This window comes from Poeciliopsis prolifica, unplaced genomic scaffold (assembly GCF_027474105.1).
Source record: "Poeciliopsis prolifica strain line A6 unplaced genomic scaffold, Auburn_PproV2 SCAFFOLD002, whole genome shotgun sequence".
Lineage (NCBI taxonomy): Eukaryota > Metazoa > Chordata > Actinopteri > Cyprinodontiformes > Poeciliidae > Poeciliopsis > Poeciliopsis prolifica.
The window spans coordinates 19,091,959-19,112,672 of NW_026562377.1; the positions used below are offsets into that span (position 1 = coordinate 19,091,959).

The 20,714-nt window shown below is 37.5% G+C and overlaps 2 protein-coding genes across 4 annotated transcripts; both read right to left on the reverse strand.

Moving 5' to 3' along the window:
- Positions 1-2,542: 2,542 nt before the first annotated feature.
- On the reverse strand, positions 2,543-12,386 carry bsg (basigin). The gene is made up of 9 exons (XM_055053319.1): positions 12,163-12,386; positions 8,531-8,881; positions 7,439-7,604; positions 6,785-6,873; positions 6,541-6,677; positions 6,165-6,438; positions 4,026-4,050; positions 3,868-3,941; positions 2,543-3,666 (listed from the first exon to the last, which is right to left on the reverse strand). The coding sequence occupies exons 1-8, from the start codon at positions 12,224-12,226 to the stop codon at positions 3,881-3,883; spliced, it is 1,167 nt and encodes a 388-aa protein (XP_054909294.1). The 5' UTR covers positions 12,227-12,386; the 3' UTR covers positions 2,543-3,666; positions 3,868-3,880.
- Positions 12,387-15,213: 2,827 nt separating this feature from the next.
- On the reverse strand, positions 15,214-20,276 carry LOC129378081 (E3 ubiquitin-protein ligase RNF126-like). Of its 3 annotated transcripts, none has more exons than XM_055058372.1 (9): positions 19,386-19,476; positions 18,497-18,555; positions 17,835-17,895; positions 17,313-17,554; positions 17,153-17,215; positions 17,002-17,071; positions 16,796-16,889; positions 16,273-16,388; positions 15,214-16,151 (listed from the first exon to the last, which is right to left on the reverse strand). In XM_055058372.1, exons 1-9 carry the CDS (start codon positions 19,437-19,439, stop codon positions 15,960-15,962), a joined length of 951 nt encoding a protein of 316 aa, XP_054914347.1. In that variant the 5' UTR covers positions 19,440-19,476; the 3' UTR covers positions 15,214-15,959. The 3 variants fall into 3 exon arrangements, with proteins under 3 accessions (XP_054914347.1, XP_054914339.1, XP_054914355.1); XM_055058364.1 differs by lacking the exon at positions 19,386-19,476 and adding an exon at positions 20,180-20,276 and having other exon boundaries at positions 15,215-16,151; XM_055058380.1 differs by lacking the exon at positions 19,386-19,476 and adding an exon at positions 19,307-19,360 and having other exon boundaries at positions 15,215-16,151.
- Positions 20,277-20,714: the final 438 nt, after the last annotated feature.

A 20,714-nucleotide genomic window follows, 5' to 3' on the forward strand; every position in this document is an offset into this window, starting at 1 on the left:
GTTTTTGTATGTACAGCGAGATGGAGACCTTTGGATAGTCAGCATCAACTGGGCAAAGGCCTTAAAAAAGGAGGTGCTGGCGCTAAGCAGCATGCCAAGACGAGAACGCAGAAATCCAAAGGTTGATTTTAATATTTAGCTGCTGAACGTGAACGCCACCATAAACTGGGAGCTATGGCGAGAAGGACATCTGGCAACTATTACTGCAAAACTCCATTTTAAAAACAACACACGGCAGCATTGGTTTCTTATGTCTTCTTCTCAAACAACAGATCTTCATGTGTTTCATCAGATTTGAAATTTACCTCAAAGATGTCACACCACAGACAGCAGCAAAACAAAGAGCTCGCTGATGCAAGGCAAAGTGCATGAGATCAAAGAAGATTCCTGCCATACTTTCTTGGCTGCCATTCATTCAGCAACCTACCTTTGATGAATTAGGGCTAAATCAAGGTGGACATGAGAGAGACAACTGCTGTGTGATGCATGAGGGACTTCAGAGGTCTGTTGGCAAAACAGACGGGACTTGTATTAAGCTATTGTGGTTATTATAGTTCAAGCTCATAATAAATAGTCAACTGTGAAACTGCTGAGCTCATCATGCAAAGTACTTCTCAGTTCAATGCTCCGAAAAACTGTAAGCAGAATAACAGAGCCTCGTTGTGATGACATACAGGAGGACCACTGTAGAAAAGACTAAGAACTTCTTAATGGAGACCTGTTTGCAAAGTTCACTTTTTGCATGTTCTTGTACTTCCACTTGGATGTCTTCCGCTACTAAAAGAGCACCAAACCGTCTTCTATGAATGTTTTTTAGTATCTAAAACAAGCAGACATTTAAAAAAAAATGTCTGCTTGTACCTGTATTGTCAGGTACATAACATACCTGAGAATATTATGCATTTTCAGATAAATTTTCTCAGGCACTTTGCTACCTTCAGTTGTACAAATGAAGTGCATATCAAATATGACTTAAAATAGAATTTGTATTTTGACTCTTTGAAACTGGCCCGTGTCTTTAAGAAGCTCCTGTTCCTGGCGACACTCCGCCTTCTGCACACCATCACAACAATGCTTCTCATTATGACGTTTACAAACTTTCTGAGTAGTTTGTATGATGAGTCCATGAGACTTGCGGTTCCATCAGGCATTTGCTAATATCTGGCTAATTTATTAGGATAACTGAGTCTGTAATTGTATAAGAATACAATTTCCCCTTTAATAGTTAACACAAACAGGCCATTATATTCAGCCATGTCCATATGTCAGGTGTGAGGTATATGCATCTTTACAAAAGTGTATACGTTGAGTGATCTTTCCAGGTGTCTGAATGGACAGTTTAGTTGATATGCTAAACTGATACGGTCAGATTTCTCAGTGAGAGCCAAGAGATGCGCCATTTGCACAATGTTTGTGAAGCTGTGCTTGTGGGGAAACTGTATTTGAAAGAAAGAAGTTCAGTGCAAACTTCACCAAATGTATAAAATCCTGCTCTCAAACTCAAAATGTAAGCTTCTGATATTTAGTGTTTTCCTGCATGCTTGCTGGCATGAAATTCAAGTAGACATTATGTAGAGAAACTGCAAACTCAAGTACTGATCTCCTCATGCAAGTATTGATCATATATTCACCTTGGCATCAACAGTATTGGCATATAAGTTATGTCCAGCCCTAGCTGTGCAATGGCATGTGAAAATACCAAGCATTTTATTGTTGACTTAATATTCAGAAATTGTTGGTCGTGTTCTTGAATTGCGTGGGAGGCTCCACTTCCAACTTGTAACTCAAAATAGGCAGATCTGATCAGGTGAAACCTCCAAAAATCCCAATATACATATATTTTTGCAATACAAAGAAAATGCATCCAAGTTTTGTAGAGCCCCTTGTCTTTAATTTTTTATACATGCAGCATTAGTTAGACGGAAGGCAACAATTATTTGATTGCTATAAAATGGCTCTAAGGACCTGGAAAAATGCATATACTCCTCCCTCAAAGAGTTAATCATTTTAGCCGCACGTCACAGCTTTGGCCTTTTGTTCATGGCTTACTTTACAAGTGGATTGAACAAGTATTCAATTTCATCAGAATTGGTCAACTTTGCATTTTGATTCATGTCATAATTTCGTCTCCACACCACCAGCTCAATCAAGCTTGACTTTCGTCTGCCAAAACAGAGCCTTCCTTCAGCCTACCTTTGCTTTAGCCCCGTTCAGAAGGCAGACCGACTCCAGGCTTCCCATGAATCTTATCTAGTCCATCCAGAGTTGTGGACGGAGCTGGTCTTGACAGCAGCTGACCGTTCAGTACAGTCTGGAATGTGTAAAATGCTCATGCTTGTGGCAAGACTCGAGGGACACTCCAGTCACAGTACAGAAATTGACATCTTATCGTCCAGCATTAACATAAAAGCAGCACTTTAAAAGTTCACCGTTAATAAATTGTGAGATGTCAAAAATACACCTTTTGAACTAAATTAGCAATGACAGATCTAAAGGAGGCGGCTTATAATGGGAGCTAAATGAAAACTTTCAGAGAAAAGGGCAGTTTTAAATTTCAATATCTTTATTTCAGTTTGTGCAAGTTGTACAAAGGATGGTATTCCATGTTGATGGAAGGTACAGCACTTTACACAATTCTGGCTAAGTCTTTAAATCTCGAAACTCTATAGTGTAACATTCAATCACCACGTTGTTCAGGTTAAATGGAATATATGGCTTCTGAATTATCTACACAGTGAAGAGGACAGAAAACCATTCAACAATCAGATAACTGTTTCAGATCACAAGAAGCAAAGAGGAAGAGAAATTCAGTAGTATTTTTTTCTTTTTAAAATGCGTGCACATTACTAAAGTTGCATTGCACTGGTGCAACACTTAAAATATTTTGCACTTGGTCCAAAATAATCCTATTAGACTGGGGTGGTTAACTGAGCAACGACATGTGCCCCAATTTTAATCGGAGGGAAAAAAACAAATGGAAAGTAAAAAAAAAACATTACTAAAAGCTGTTATTTAAAAGAAAAAAAAAGGTCACATATTGAATGTTAGCAAATTGTGAAATAAATTTGAAGCCTCAGATCTAACCCAATGTTTTCAAGTTTTAAAATGATTAAGAAAAAAAAAAGAACCCACATGAAAAGCAGTTTAAGGCAAAGTAATAAACTGCAAAGCAACGTCTGAGGGGTTGCAACAAATCATGCATGCATTCCAGTAAACTTAAAATGTTTTAAAACAAGGATGGCAAGTATCAGGATCAAAAGTACAAGAGAAACTTTGTGCTTCTTCACAAGTGAGTGTCCCAAATCAGAGATTGAAATGTGGCTTTTATGATAGGCCTGTGCGGGAAACTTGAGCATAAAAAACTAAAACAAAACTGAAGATCACAAAACTATGCATTCTCATGTAATTTATACACCACACGCTTGGCTAGAACAGCTTTAAACCTCATGCAATATTTGTCACATGGCCTCAAGCAGAAAGGATTGCTTCACACTACATCCTGGCCGCACAATGTTAGAAATTAAGAATAAAAAATGAGAAAAAAGAAAAAAAAATTTCTCCTAAAACATCAACACTCAAGCACAAAAAAGGTACTTTAAAAATTGTATTGCACAATTTAATGTGCCACACAACAGTTGAATTCTGGAGTGCCAACTTGACATCCATCTAGAAATAAGAGGGGACAAAAAAAATAAAAACATTTTATTGAAATTTCCACTCAATGCTTTTGCAAATCTTGTAAACTTTTGTACCACTTTTAATGTCAGGATTGCAACTTTCCACCAAGTTAATGCGAATTTGATGACACAGCAACAGAAAACATAAAATTTCTGCAGATTAACTGGCGTAAAACATAATTCCACATACCTCCTTCATTTTCTTAGTTTGCGTTTCTTTGCCTCACATTCTTCTCCTTGTGGTTTGCAGTAGAATTGCTCTTCCTGGAAGACAGACAAGCATGAGCTCTCTTCTGGAAAAAAAGGGCTGAAGAAACAAAAAATCCAGCAAGCTGTGACTGCACTTACAGAGGAGCAGCTCCTGAGTCATCGTCTGAGCAAGCAACATGTTAATCATTGAGGAGCGAGAAGGGAAGAAAAAGAAGAAGAAAAAAGTTAATGGCAGCTTCCAGCTGGGTAGTGTGAGACATGTCTACACAATTTTAACCAATGACTGTAGCAAATGGTATTAATGAAAACCTCCAACATGACTGCAATGGCATGACCGATTCAATTACGCATGAATAGACATGTCCATCTGGAGCATTTCTGACAATGAATGATGCAGCTATAATCATACAATGGTGATCTATTAACCGGTTTGACTGGAATCATTTGTGTTGGAGAAAACAAAAAAACATTTATCAAATGTAAGTTTGACAATTCTGCTGCTTCGGCCAATCTCCAGGAACATTTAAACACGTCAGTTGGCACTCGTCTTTTAATGCACCGTCCCAATGCATCACAGACGCTCATGCAATACAAGCAAGAGATAACACACTGCAACAGTTGTATTCTTCAGCTGAAACAGCTCAACACACATCCTGGCAATGTATAGTGAAGTTTCACACCTGAGCAGGACCATGTATTGACAAGATTTAAGAAAGAAAAAAGAGAAAGAGTAAGGTTCCTCTGTGGCCGAGCGGTGAATGAGACGAATGGCATAGACCGGTTCTTACAAGAGTTGCCTCGCAGTTGACATGCATTAAGTACAAGATGCAGAACACATGCAAACAAGTCGCTGGTTCCTTCACTTTTAAACCAACACGGCATCATGTCCAACCAATACACTACAAGTGTCTCATCCGACTCTTTCATTGGCTCAAAAACCAAACAAAAACCCACCCAATAGTTTAGGCAAAACCAAAAAGAGTGATTATTTGAAGCTTGCTCTGTCCAACATTCTGCGCCAGTGAAAGAGTGACCAAATCTTTGAGCACATTCCTCTTAGAAGTGGTTACTACGAAAGCAGTTCATTCAGACTCCCAGAGCTTCTTTTTTTTTTTTTTTGTCCCCCACTCGGCCATCTCAGCTCAACCACTTCAGTCTGACATGCAGTTTTTGTTCACTTACCAAAATGCAAAATCAGCAGCGAACAGAGAAGTCAAAAATATAAAAAAAATAAAAAATAAAATAAAAAAGGTTCTATAACAGATTGTTTACACAGCAGTAGTAGCCAATTCCTGAGCTACATGAAAATCCTAATTAATGACAAAACAAAGGACAACATTAACACAGATTAAAAAGCATGTTCTTCTTCCCTCTGCCTGAAAGTTTTTGATTGTTAAACTTAACACCATCTAAACCCCAGTTCTGTAGGGATGGGGAAAACCCATAGAATCACTAGTGACAGTAACTTATAGGTTTGATAATATTTAAAACTGAGAAATCCTACTACAGTTTTAGCGACACAAAACATCTGAAATTGTCATATAAATCTCCCATGTTCAGCTGCCTTCAGGGTTCAGTACACACCACCGTAGACATTAAATCAGCAACAGACTTTTTCCAAACAAAAAGTTAAAATTACAAATAAATCTTAACATATTTACTTTGGAATTTTACAAGACTGCTCAAGCAAAAAGGTGGAATGCCAAAAGACAATTCCTTGTCTATTCAAAATCTGACTGCACTGATGTTTTTGGTTATTTGTTGGGATTTCTTTATGTTTTCCCTTCAGGGTATCTGGGGTTTACATAAAGTTAAGCCCAGATATTCATAGTGCCCAATTAATATGGAAAGGCAAGATGATTTAACCACAGGGTTGTAACTATACCTTTAAGTAACAAACGAATATTTTTGTCAAAAAAAAAAAAACCAACAAAAACAAAAAACAGAACATTTCTGGATGAAGCTAATGGATGGGATATACTTTCAGTGCCATTATTAAACAACAACAAAAAAAGAAATTACTAGGCATAATTTAAAGGGATATTTAATTGGGAACAATTACAAATCACCTCCCTTCTAAATTCTTATAAAAAATAAAACATTGAAAGCAGTTCTATTTGAACTTGTTTCAGAACAAAACATTCATGGAAAAAAGAAATATTTTAACACTGCAGTAAAACCATAGCAGACTGGGAGCCTCATACTTCTATTTGCAGATTGGATTTCAGACATTTTATTTTCATTTGTGGGAGCTTGTAGAAAAAGTCGAGAACATACCATCAGTGACCTCATCGGGCTTTCTCCTCTTTTCATAAATGAAGATGACCGTCACAAGGATGATGACCTCGGCCACAATGCCAAGGAAGGGCCAGAGAGCAGCCAGGCGACTCCGGACACGGAGAAAGATCTTGTCCTCTTTTTGGCCGAGATCATTGGTTCCAGAGCAGATGTAATATCCACCGTCGGTCTCTAGGTTCAGGTCTTCAATGATCAGTATGGTCTTGTTAGGGGTGCTCTTGATCTCATATCTCTCAGTGCCATTAACAATAGGCTGTTGACCATATTTAGAGGAATAAATATTTGTCAAGACCTTTTTAATCTAAAGGAATAATATTCATTCTACATCAAGTCTTTAAAAATACTGTATTCCCACCTTCCGTTTGTCGCCCTCCTCTTTATACCACATCCAATCAATGGGAAGAGGGTAGCCATGAGCAAGACAAGTGAGCACACTTTTGTCATTCTCATTACCGTGCTCCGAGTGCTTATAGGCTACAACATAAGGAGCTGCTGTTTAAAAAAAAAAAAAAGTATATTAAATATGGTCATTTACCCCTGATTATGTAGATCAACTTAGCAATATTTGAAGCAATTCTGATGCATTTATTTACACTTACTTTTCACCTCAATGACCCGCTTCACTATTGGCTCTGTGTCAAACACACATTCATACCGTCCAGACTGCTGATGGGTGATCTTGTCCAAACTAAGAGAACAAACAGTGCACCACTGATTGTTAAACATGAAAATGGGTTTTCTTTTCCAGCACTGAGAATCAAAGCAAAAACTGACTAAAGCTGTGGCTACTTTCATGATTAGCATTTCCACTCAGCCAACTAGAAAAGAAAAAACACAACAGAATGCAGTTTATGCTCAAACGCTGGGTGAGAATCTAAAGCCGCTTGTCTGCTTAAATATTTCAAATTTCCATTTAATCAAAGTCCCGCTTTGTTTGGCGCTACTGTCCTGCCTTCCCTCTAAAATGGAAAATTAAGGTCATTGCTAGCGACTCTCATCCCTGTTGCCAAGAGCGCCAGCAAAGCTGCATGTCTGCACGGTCCACCTCCCCACTAATCAAGAGTCGTGAATGGCTGACGGAAACCCATAACACTGCCGCTAATACAGGAAGCCTTACAGAGGGTGGGAGGTGGAAAAACACAAACAAGCAAAAGTAACTGACAGTAAAATGCATTGTAAAATGTTTCACTGTCAATCAAAAACAACAGTTGGACACATCTACTTCTGTAATCTTAATAAGAAGAGTTTCTTACGTGTATGAAGCAAAGTTAGAAGAAGAGGACTTTGAGTTGTCAATGATTTTATCATTGTGTGTCCAGTAGGAACCCTTACTGGGAAGGGTGGAGTCCGTTAAGTTGCAAGTGAGAACGGCAGATGTTTGGTTGCTGACCTCAGGAGGTTCAACATTGATTTGTGGGTCTGCAAGGTAAAGAGAGGGAATAAGACAAATCCTTTCAGCTTTTTTCCACACAAATATGAAAAACACCATTAGGAGGTTTAAGCATCAACCACCAAGAAATATTTGATGTCATTTAGTGAAACTACAAAAAGGTCACAAGGGGAGAAAGGTTTTGGTAAATACATGCAGAAGAAGCAACATTTGGAAGAATAAGATTCACTGCCAAATCTGTGGTTATTTATATAATACTTGTACCAGTTGGTTTCAATTTGCTTCAATTGCAAGACATAATACTGGGCCTCAAGGCAGACCACTGCCCAATGGCTGAGAGCCTGTTTAATAACTCGTTGCCATCTTCTGTGCTTAGAGTACAGTGGGCTATAAGCAACAAGAATGTCTACAAGCATTAAGAGGCTTTTACAATGTTAGTATCATTTAAGGATAATGCCAAATCTACAGAAAAGCAGCACTTATGAAGTAATCTGACACCCTTTTGGAATACAGTAAACATTTTTTTTCCCCATTCATTTTCTAAACCTGGTTATCCTAGTTAACCACAGTCATTGTCCTATTGAGGCCATTTGCAAATTTCAAGCCTTATGACCAGTATTATGAGCAAGAAAGCCCTGATTATAATTGCACTTAACCAAGTCTTGAAAGAGGAGGGGCAAAGGGGGTATCAGATTAAATACATACTTTGCAATCAGGTGATACGGGATTAAAGGAGCAGTTGGGCTATGCTCTGAAACCAGGTTCAGTCAACTACAGGGCAACCTTGGAGTTTCTTAGGAGAGAAAGGGAGAGCATGTACTAGATGGAGCAGGATTGAGAGGATACTGAACCAGGAAAACAGGGCAGGAAGTAGATGCCCAGGATTTTACTAATGAGGAGCTAATAGCTACTTCGATGAGCGTCTCCTCATTTCTTTCCGTCCTCTTCCACTCACTTTCAATCACAATAATGTTTGCCTGCGAGCGGATCCACTTGATTTTGGGCGTCTTCTTCAGATCATTGCGGTCGGGGTCGTTGGAAGCGCGGCACTCGTATGTGCCCGTGTCATCAAGAGTGAGGCTGAGGAGGTGAATGGTGCTGGCGGCGTGAGCTATGTATGTGGCATTTATTCTGACGCGCTCATTTTGTGCCCCATCAAATAGCTGGGTGAGCGTCTCATTGGACTCCTCGCCTTCTACAAACCACCACTGCACCTCAGGAATGGGGTTCCCTACTACCTCACAGTGCAGCTCTGCACTGTCGTTGATTAGTTTGATCTGAGAGAGGGGGGATTTTATAAAACCCGCTGAGTGCAATTAACAGCCAGCCCAGCAAATTACAAGAAATGTAATAAGTGTATTAGAAGCAAAGACGATGAATGAATGATTGATAAAGATGGAGGGAACAAAAAGCATACAGAAAGGAGACAAAAAGTTAATAAAAACCAAGGAAATGAAAATATGACAGCAAGCCCAAAACATGTACATATAAAAAAAATAAAAATAAATCGGTAACATTTACAGCCAATTCTTAGGAATATTTTTGATCACACTTAGAACACTGATCAATTAAAAAATAAAAGGCAGCCGGAGATGACCAAAGCTCAATTGGCAGCAACATTTTGACTAAAAACCTTATGGTATAAAAAACATTACAGATGAGCTCTAATGGTTTGTAACTTGTACTTCAATGCATTTTAATGCTTATGTCAAATAATGCACTTGAATATGAATGCTATGTAGATAACTTTGCCTTACCCAGATACAAAGCCGACTGCCTTCTAGGCTCTTTTGTACAAAAATACTTGCTCACATCCAGGTTATTTTGTTTTTAAGGAACAAGGCATTTTGGTTTGAAGTCAGCTTGTAGGTCAATATATTGGTAGTAAAACCCATCTCTTTATAATGTCTTGTCAGTCACAGCACAGCTTTAACTGTAAAAAGAATATAATTTAAGACTTTAAGACATTTTTCAAAAACCACTAACTTCATTAAATTATCTTACACTTGTCAAGTAGCAGGATTTAAACTTAATCTATTACTGATAAATCTTTAATTATTTTAATGATCAAGATCCAGATGAAAAAAAAGAAACTTGAGTTCAGGGCATTTCTCTTTAGCCATATTAGATCACATGGATATTTCTTATAAAACAGAACCATGAGACAAATGTAATACCAAATAAGCTTGGTCATCCAAAGACTCCAAAAAAAAGCATTTGCACTAAAACACAAAGTATAATGTGAGAGAACAAATAGAAAAGCAGATGAGGGTGGAAAATGCAGATGAAATAAAGATATAAAAAGAAAAGAAAAAATGAAAATGCACGAAAGACATTTAGAGCCAATAGCATTTGTTGATGACCGTGGCAGGTTTGCTCAACAACAGTAACTGTCAATCTAGGTTAACACTAGATATTTTTAGGCCATCATGCCATTGATTTAATGGAGGCTTTGCACACATCATTACAGGACAAAGAAATGGCAAATATCAAACTAGAATTACTGCATTAGCAAAAGCTTTGAAGAATTGTGCATTGATCTTTACATCCATTTTATTTTATTTACTGCACATTCAAATTGCTCATCCAAACAGGAGAAGCAAAAAAGTATTTGTGGCGATTGTGTGATGACCAGTAAATCAGGTTTAATTATCACAAGGATTATGCTAGATAGGCAAGCAAGTATGACAACTAGAGCACTAAAGTAATAAAGGCCTGCTGGAGTGATTTAGGATTCCTGTCCTTTCCACAAGTATAGCTGACCTCCATGTACCCTTACAGAGCGGAGCTGTATGGCTGCTCAACATGCAAGCGAACCAAAAAGCATATTCCCAAACAGAACGTGCTATTGCCAAACCACACTGTCTATTAATATTAAAGCTCTGTGTATAAACATTTGACTGAAGCTGTCTTCATAACCTTTGACAAAATGCAAAATGTCAGCAGGTCAGAAGAGGGCCCTCTGGTTGTCAACAAAAGCTTCAGGCGCTGTACATATCTTGCAACTTTCCACCATTACCAAAGGTCACCTTCACAGCTTGTGCAGCATGGCTGCTCAAATTAAACAGAAGCCTACAGTAAAGTTTGGTTGCATGCAATTTTCTATTTTAAACATATGTTCTGTAACATTAGATTAAGAATTTAGTGCATGAAGTTCTTTTAAAAGTTCAAATTTCCAAAATTAGTATTTGACATTTGAATGAGGGCAGCAACGACAATGTACCTCAAAAAAAAAGTTACGCTACAGACTGAAATAAACAGTCATTTGAAAAGATTTTTTTTAAGAGGGGCAAAAAAAAAATCATAAATAAAACAATGGATTAAAACATACATACATAATTGTTTTTTCTTTTTTGTTGTTGTTTTTTTTTAAATCAGCCAAATTTTTTTTCACCTTTTTTAAATCCATGGAAAACACTTCAAAACTCAAATCTGTAGCCCTGGTGTTACATTTACGCTGAAAGACTGGTGCAAAGTCAAAACCTTATAAAACAAATTAGGGTTTTTGTTTTTTTTTTAAAAAGGGTCTAAGTAGGTTGGACACATTCCTCGCCAGTAGAATGTGCTGACATAGACACACCAAAAAATTTAAAATGTTTTAAGAATTCCTAAACAGTATTACACAAAAAAGGATTATTTTGTTTAAGTTACTGTAAATCAATCAGTGCTGCACCAAGATAAAGTCAACTATTACGGTGTCAAAATAATTATCTTGGCATAATCAAACCTTTTTCAGGGATTACCTTGAAGAAAAAGTTCAAACTATTTTGAATGCAATAAAATGCTACTGCTGGAAATTTTTTTAACAAGTTTCTGGGATCTATTTGGGGTAATTAAAATGTCCTTTTGGATTCAACGTCATCGTGGAAATCAGAGTGACGTTTAGATTAATAAATTGCGAATCTAATTATACCAGTAACTAATAATGTTTAGTATACGTTTGCGTCATTTTAGATATTTTTTTCCTGTATTGATTTTAAAAGCAAGTCAGCTTCAGAATTGAGTCGCATCGTCAAGCAATAGACTCGCTAAGGACCATAATCTTTTAAACACACAAGATGGTGCCCAATGCAATCCATTAAATTAAAAAGGGCAGATAATCTGGTTAGTAACGCAAGTAATCATATGAAAAGTTACGCAATCTGAGGTTAATTTTACCACAGCGCAGAGGGCGCACGTTACTCGGAGGACGCTGATAATTTCCCCCTTTAAAAAAAAAAACATCTCCTTCCTAGATTATTCATACGTTTGTTAGTGCAAGGCGTGTCTTTAAAGGGACAAAACGCAGATTTCCTAGCACCACGCTGCGTCATTAAGACGGTTTACATAAAACGCTCTTTAGCCTTCTCTACGGCAAATTAGCTAAACGTTTCAACGGTACATCAACAAGACACACCCGTTCAAACCTCCCAAACCAAAGAAGAGTTCAAACGTTCTGGTAGTTCTTTTGTGTTGTGTGTCAGTTTTGTTTTGTTGCAGCCAAAGTACGTTTCGCTACGAAAACCGTTTGAGGACGGCGAGCAAAACAAAATGTTCGTAGTCGGGGCAAAGTCTACACTGAACCAACATGGCTGACACGATTCTTACCTGTGGACGCGTCGGCTCGCCAACAGCATAAAAGCAGGGCAGCGAGAGCCCACAGCAACTTCATAGCTGATGACTATTAACGATTTTCACCACGAATAAACACGATGCGAGGTTGTTTGCGGGAAAAAATCTACTTTTTTTCCCGCGCGCCTCCTTGGTCCTGAAGCCGAATCTTCTATGCCGACAATGAACTGATGTGCTTGGTCGTCCTCTACGCACACGCCCTCATCGGCACGTACACATGACGTAAAACAAATGGGCGTGGCGACGCAAACGCGTTCCATTATTTTTAACCATTTGCTGTAACTAAAGGCCTGACTTCTAATCGACACCATTTTAGAGACATACTAAATGGAACATTAATTAACAAATTTGCTAGGACGAATTATATTTTTTTTGTAACATAATTACAAAGAAAATTTGCCAGATTTTTGTATGTATTTTTTTGTGTGTAATTTTGGCATTTACTAAAAATTTGTTGCATGCCAAAAATGTTGGCATACAACTCAAAATTTAATCAATTGTTTCTCAATTATCCAAGGTAAGAAAATACATCAGATGCCTAAAGGTGTCTCTACATATCAATAAATGCACCACCAAGTGATTTTGAAAATAACATTTATGTTAACATTTTGTTTTGGATTTTTCGAACATCTTCAGGGCAACTTTTTGCCATTGCAATAAATTAAATGTAAAGGGTTTTAAACATCTTTACCACGGCTGTGAATAGTTAGAGCAGGCAGTTTAAATGTAATTTCAACTTTCAGGAAGAAGATCTCATGACATACTTAAAAATGATTTGTTAAAAATAAATTAGACAGTTTTATTTAATACTACCGTTTAGATACTGTTGTAGAATTCCTTATTTTTCTGCAAAAAACTTTTTGATATAACCTTTGTTCATATAAAAAACATCTGCAAGCTTCAACAAACCCAATAAAATAATACTGTTGGTATTAGAGGCAGCACTTGACTTGCAGCACTGAAACTGACGTAATCAGACTTTAAATTAGCCTCCCAGGGTCCAATTTCTGGCATAAACACTTCACATCCACAATAATGTGAAGTTGAACATAGATTAATTTTCACATTGTAAAATCAATCTCAAATGTGCTCGTTTGTGTGTATACACAAAGTGTTCTGTCCACCACAACAATCCCTTCTGATTAAGGCCTTAGAACCTAACGTCCCAGAGGAGAATGCGGGGTACAAAGTAGAGGAAATGCACACATATAGCTAAACAATAAAAGGAAGTAGAACGTAGTTTGCTTATTGATGAAATTTATCAGGCAAGTGCAGAAGTAAAGGATTTCATACAGAGTTTGTTTGCGGTTTGCATCCCACTGGATCAGTCATCACTTTGAAAGTACAAAATTATCTCAAAGCCTCATTATGCATTGAAAAGAGGTTCAAAAGCTTTGCTAATGGGGTTATTGTTCCTCAATTGTTCAGAGAGTGCAAAGAAAGATGAAAGGAACACATAAATTAAGACTGCAAACCAAAGACCTCAACATGTTTAAATATATCTTTTAAAAATCATCACATTATTCATTTTTTTTATTCCATCCATCCCACATCTTGCACAGCTCTGAAACGGTAAATAAAGAGGTTTCTACTCACAATGTCACAAACTAGTCTAATCAAATCCATCCACACAGCAGTTAAAACACATTAGTTTGAGAGGTTTACATGGAATAGTTCTTTTTTTTTGCATGTACTGTTCAGAGATGCATCGAAAAATAGATTGCACATTGATGCACTTTGAGATTAATCAAAAGTAAAACGAGATAAGGCTTAGGGGGGCTCTGCTTTGATGAGTACTGAAATCCTTGCGGTTTCTTAGTTTCTGCCAGCTTTAAATCACCAGTGTTAGTGAAAAAAAATTTAAAACCCAAACTTTTTCCTATTTTATATGTTAAAGATATTAAGGGGAAAAAATGACTAGAATTGGAACCAAACAGATTAGACCTCAGAGAAAACTGTAAATCTGTCAACATTATTGTTCTTCTAGTACAGCTGCTTGATATTTTAGAATATAGCAATTAAGCATGCTTGACTTGGTCTTAACATATAATGCTCATTTTCTTTCCTTACATAGTCATGTTTGCAATTGAAAATTTTTCAACTGAAGACATTAGTAAATAACTATTAAAAAAATAAAATAAAAATGCATTTTTTAAATACTATGCAAAGAATAAGACATGATTCCCACATATTCTAATGAGTAGTACAGCACAGCTATTTTGCTATAGATATTTCTTAACTAATACTTTATCTCTGAATCTACAAATTCAAGTTGAAAAATGTTTAAGACTTATGTTTGCCAGCAAGTAGCGAAACGTTGACATTTCCAACAATGCATAAAACTGCAAAAGCAGAGCTGGGCTAAAGATTCAGCTCCAGTTTCTCTTCTCCAACATACATTTTAGTCTTTTTAAGTAGTGTTTTTTTGTTCTCTGAAGTCGGATTTTAAGAGTTCTCAGTTAGCGAAACAATTCAAATTTGTGAATTACCACCTAAGTATTCCAGATGATAAAGTAGGAGCTTGTACAGCAGCTCTCAATTCAGTATCCTGCACGGGTAGATGCAGATAGAAGATAATGACATTACTAAACAATTCTCATGGCTTGTATTCCTTGTAGTGCTCCAGAGAATCTAGATTCCTTTTGAGTTTCAATATTATGAGAAATGTATCGTAGGTGTGTATTGCTAAAAAATGTTAGCACCAAAACTATTAGCAAACCCCAGTGTTTTCTGATTTGCGACAGGAACCCTCTCAATCAGAGTGTGTGGTCATTTCAACTTCCAAAAACAACATGAACAAAGCAATAATACCTTCAGCAGCTTTAGTTTGAAGCTACAGGAAAGCAGGGTGAGGACAAAAGGCAAATATGGAAAAAAAATTTACTGCCTCACTGCATATGCAAAAAAAAAGGCAAATTGGCCATGTGCAAAGTGGGCCTCTGTGTTAGCATTTAAAAACCTCCATACATCGAGCGCGCACATTTACATCATAAACTGTTTTTTTGTCATTTTCTTTTTGTAATGCTTAGATTTTGTCAAAAAAAAAACCTGCAGCAGCTGAGATTAAAAGGAATCTCACGTTTTTTTTGTTTGTTTTTTTTTTTAAATACTTAGGTTAGCACGGACTGAACCCAAAAGAAAGACTAGTTTTATTCAAACAATCACTGCAATTCATTAGATAAAATCGCTTGTTCAAAATAAACAATTCTACAAACTATTGTAAATTTTAATTGGAAAGATATTGAAGTGTAATATTCACTCACACCATAAATACATTTGAATGCACACTGAAGCTGTGCACTCAAAAGATTTTAACGCAACTTATTACAAAAAAGAATACCCATTCGTTTTGCCTATCGCAAAAGTGGGCCATATTACATCAACCAAGGCTGGAGGTTTACAAAAACACTGGTACATTGTCTTGGCGCTCCTGGTCTTCTACCTTTGGATTCTCCTCTTTTAAGAGGTGCTTTGAGCTCCATGTATCTCTTGAAGTTTTCACGCTTTTCCACATCCTCCCAGTCAGAAGCTGCACCGCAGGCGTCTGCCCTTCCATTGTTCACGTTCCTGATGAAGGTGGTGGAGGTGGGGCAGGGAGGGGACACAGCGGGCAGAAATACATAAACACATGTATCACTTACCCCTGAAACAGGCCTGAGTGATCCTGGTGATATGCACTCAGGCCTCTGCCCTACAGAAGGGAGGGACTGGAGGTCACTGCTCAGCCGAGGAGCAGAAACCGGCTCATGAGGTGACGGATACAAATACCCTGCCTACGAGTTATCAGTGGAGCTCTCATTGCTGGTGGAATCTGAGGACGGAGGGGAAGAAGAGGTGGAGGAGGAGGACGACGATGAGGACGAGGAGGAAGGGGAGGATGTAAAGTTCATCTCTGAGAGTTCTGGAGGGTTTGTTGCCGTGTTCAGTCCACTCAAGCTCGTCCTGCATACTGGACAAGTGTCGTGCTGCACAAAACAAACACATGGGTGTTATGGATGTTTACCCTTCATGACCCTGTTTCATACACCAACTGGTGAATGGTTACAGTAAACAGCAGGGAAAATGGGGTAGGATAACGTGAAATACCTGTTCCAGCCAGGGGACTATGCAATCATTGTGAAACATGTGATTGCAGGGGAGCTGTCGCACGTTTTCTCCAACACTGTAATCTTCTTTACACACTGGACATTCCAGTCCTGAGGCTGAAAAGAAGTGTGTGAAAACGTCAGGTATACAGAGTATGTTAACCTGACCTTTTACCAGATTCGCCCACAGAAAGACAGTATTATGAACTTCTATTATATGGATGTGCTGTTGGGGATTTACCGTATTCATTATTGATAAAACGTCAGAGTCACAAACAAACAGCTACACTCTTGAAAAAAACTTCAAAACCTTGTTGCTATTGGCAATGGAAAACTTTGTCAATGCGCTAGCCTAATGCTAGCATGTTTACACCATCGTGTCAAGGTAATTGTGCGGTTAAAAGCGTCCAGTAAATTAATTTACTGGACGCTTTACATTCAGACCGTGCCCAGATAGTGCAGTGATCTGAATGTCTAGAGTTTTAGCTGCTAATAGTTTGTTGCTTTTCGTCCTTTTTACTTACCAACATGCTCATCGGTAATTTCCACTGTAGGAAGACTTTTTATTTTGTCACCATCAGCAGGCGGTGGCCCTGAGTTCTCAAACTGGTTTAATAACTGAACGTAAGAGAAAACATTCACAATTGAATTATTTGATTTATAATTCAGACTTGCAAAAAACATAACTTACATTTTATTTGTTGTTTATTCTTCTTTTTTTTTTTTTTACCTGTGTTATAATAGCATCAAGTCCATTAGCACCCCAAGCATAGTCCATTGGATTGGAGTGGAGAACCCCCCTTAAAATGAGAGATACAGAGCTAAAGAAACTGCTGCAAGTTTATCTCTTTGCTTCTCAAATGTCAGTGCCACAGACTCACCAGGCCCCAACACCAATATTTGCAGGAGATCCAATTATTCCATTCACAAGTTGTTGGATGATACTATGAAAAAAAACAAACGGCAAAGAATGAGAGAAAAGGAACATTTAGAAAAATAGGGTGGCGCTATTAGGAAAGCAGAAATGTTTAAATGTCTCACCCTTCTAAAGTAGGAGCTCCGTCGTGCCTTCCTGCTTGCCGTCTTGAACCATGACGACTTCTACTCTGCCTGGCACCGTATCGCTGCCGAGACGACATGTCCCTTTCTGGCTGGTTTTCAGCATCCCGATTGACCTCTGTCCCTAGTCCAAGCCCAAGCCCAAGGTAAAAGGCGTCATCAACGAGGCTAACGGAAAACTGACCAAAGCCGGAGGGGAACATAGATAACTGCTGCTCCATATTCTGGAAAAAGAAAACAGCATAGTAAAAGAAATGAACAGCTCAATGCCTTATTAATAAGGTAAACTTCACAAAAGGCAAAAATAATGTGCAAAAGCAGAACTGAAAGCTATGACAAGTTCTCTCATGTCAACTATAGGTTCAACAAAAATGTCAGCTAAAGCAGTTTTAAGAACTGCTGACTCTGTTACACAACAGTGTGCATAACAGAGTCACAGGAGTCAAAAGACACAAGCAGCTCCTTGTTAAAGAAAATAATCTGAGTAAAGATTAGGTTGAAAACCTCCAATGGTTGTTGGTTCTGGGGTCCGCTGGAGATGGTGGACATGGACCCATTGTCAGCACTAGACAGGGAAGCAGATTGTTGACAAAGTTACAAGGGAGCCTAATAGGAACATTGTTTTTCCACTTTTTCAAACCAAAATGATTTAAAATATTTATATTAGCAGGTTTTACTGTCACTTTTTGCCCAGTTTATCAACCCTTCCAGTTTTGATTTGGATGCAAATAATAGACCATGCCTCCTCAAATATTTGCCCATTCTGGTAACATGATCATTATACTAGGTAAAAGTGTAATATTAAAGCAAAATATAAAACCCAGTTGATATTTAACACCCGCAGTCGATTTTCTATCTGGAAGACTCATCCAAATAAAAGTTAGGGACTCTGTTATGCACAACATAAAACCTAAATGTCATTAACTTACCTGAATCTAAGTATTTAAAAGCTATGTCCTGAAAATCTGATTAAAATCAACTACATGATGGGTTTCAGAGGTGGCCTCATAATTGTATGTCACCAAGGACAATGAAACTTCTACTTGGTAAAGACAAAAATATATGGATAAATATGTCTAATAACAAACAGTGGTCTAATCACGCATATTTATCTAAATAATTCAGGATATTTGGTACATTGTGCTTAGTTACTACTTTACATGCACCTTCTCTCTTCCAGCAGCTCCTCAATAAATCCAGACTCACATTGTGGACACATATATTCCTGTGAAGAAAAAAAAAGCATAGATTATAAAAAAAGTTCAACAACAGACATGTCACTGTGTACTATAATTTTATGAACAGCTGTTGCAATGCAGTGTAATGCTGAATGCTATACTTTAAATTACTTGCCATACTTAAAATCTCTGAATCAAAAAAACAAAGCAAAACAAGAACGATTCCCTCATGGTTTAATGTTTATACATTTTAGCAAAGGAGCACAGAGTGCATTTTATTTCCCAGTCTATGATAAGCCTGAGTGGCACAAGGCTTTACTTGTGCCCCCACCAGACTTAGCATTGCTTTTGTATTTAAGTTTTTGTTAAATGTTGGCATTTTTCAGAATTTTTAGTTGGTGTTCAGCTATTAATCTTCCAATTACACATAAACATCAAGTGATATTTTCATATTTTTTGTCACCTTCAAACATTTTTAATTTAAAAGCAACACAAAACTAAGAGATGATTTAAAACTTTGTAATGTGCACGTCCTATCCGCGAGTATTTATAAGTCTAAAGATATGGATATTTATTGCTGCCCTCATAGAAGAAAGAGTGGATAAATTAAATAATCACAATCTCAACACTAGATTTTGAGTTTTGAACTTTGCAAACATTGTACTGTTAAGTTTATCATTGTTATAATACATCCAAAGTATTACAAAGATTAAATAGCCATTCACAGTAACAACACACAGCACAATCATTTTTTCCCATCCTAGTCCTAACCATGAAAAATGTAAGGAGGGAAATTACAATTCAGGTAGAGTTAAGTTGCAACGTGCAAAATCATAGCATTGAAATCGATAAAATACTAGATCAGATTTATGGTTACATGGTTAAAATGGAAAAACCAGCAGCGAGCCGTTCCTTCTGCTGCTGGCTCCATGGTAACCCCCCTCCAGTTTCACAGACGTTAAACAGACGTTTAAAGAAGTTCTAACCACATATTTACATGCACACTGTAGGGGATTGCATTTTACGTCTTGACTTACAGAAAGAGCAAAGTCACGTCTTATCTGCCGTATGTGTTGCGTAGTTGTATTAGCGGCGGCTGCGGAGATCGACGGCTAATGTTTTCAAGAGCTTGGCTGCGGAGTGACAGATCATTCTAGACGACCAGAGACAAGCAAGCGCAACTCTGCTGTTTACCCGAGCGGCTAACCAAACTGACTAAGCAGTTAATTAAATAAGACGACGCGCTAACAATGTATTAAACAAATGTGAGCCGTGCTTAAAAATAAAACAAATACACTTCTTAATCAAAGAATCCGCGCAGGTCCTTTCTGGACGTTAAATATAACACCACTGATCAAAACAGTTAGCAGTTAGCCTCAACACAGCCACTTGGGTGCATTAAGAAATTAAATAAACTCTGATGCAAGTTGTGTAACGCGAGTGGCATATAAGCGACCATAGCAAGTACGCAGTTGATTATAACAAAGATAATCAGCTAAGTAGGTTGAGGTGAATGATACGCGGACCATCTCAGGAGGCTGTTAGCGGAGTTAGCATGCTAACGACTGTCACGTCACTTACACCGAAGTGTATGGAAGCAAAAACAACCCCGTGATGTTTTTCTTGACAGAGCTTTTGTGTTCAGTGATTTTTTTTATTACTCATACTCACGGGGAGCCGAGGAATAATCTCCAGTGAGCATCTGTGACAGAAGAACCGGCTTGTGCATGGAGAAGCTTCAGCCATCTTTAGTCTCTACACAGTTAGAAAAAAGGAAGAACTACGGAGTGACGTGAAGGACAATGCTAACCACTGGCAAGGGCGACCTTGCTAAAATATGTATAGGTATATGAAGCAGTTTAAACATATTTTTAGACCGTCAGTGGTTTCTATCTATGTCTTTTTCATTGTATTTATTTATTTATTTATTTATTTATTTATTTATTTATTTATTTATTTATTTATTTATTTATTTATTTATTTATTTTTTACTAAAGGCAAGTATATAATACATTTCAACGCAATTTTTAGAAAACATACTAACTATACACCGAAAATGTCCACCCCGCTAAAATAGCTGAAACTTTGTAAGAATGTATTGATAGTGTCTTTTAAAAATGATTTTGAAGTCTTTCAGCAATTTTTCAACAGGAGTTAGGCATGGACTTTTGCCGTGTTGTGCAAACACTTACGCAAACAAGCACAT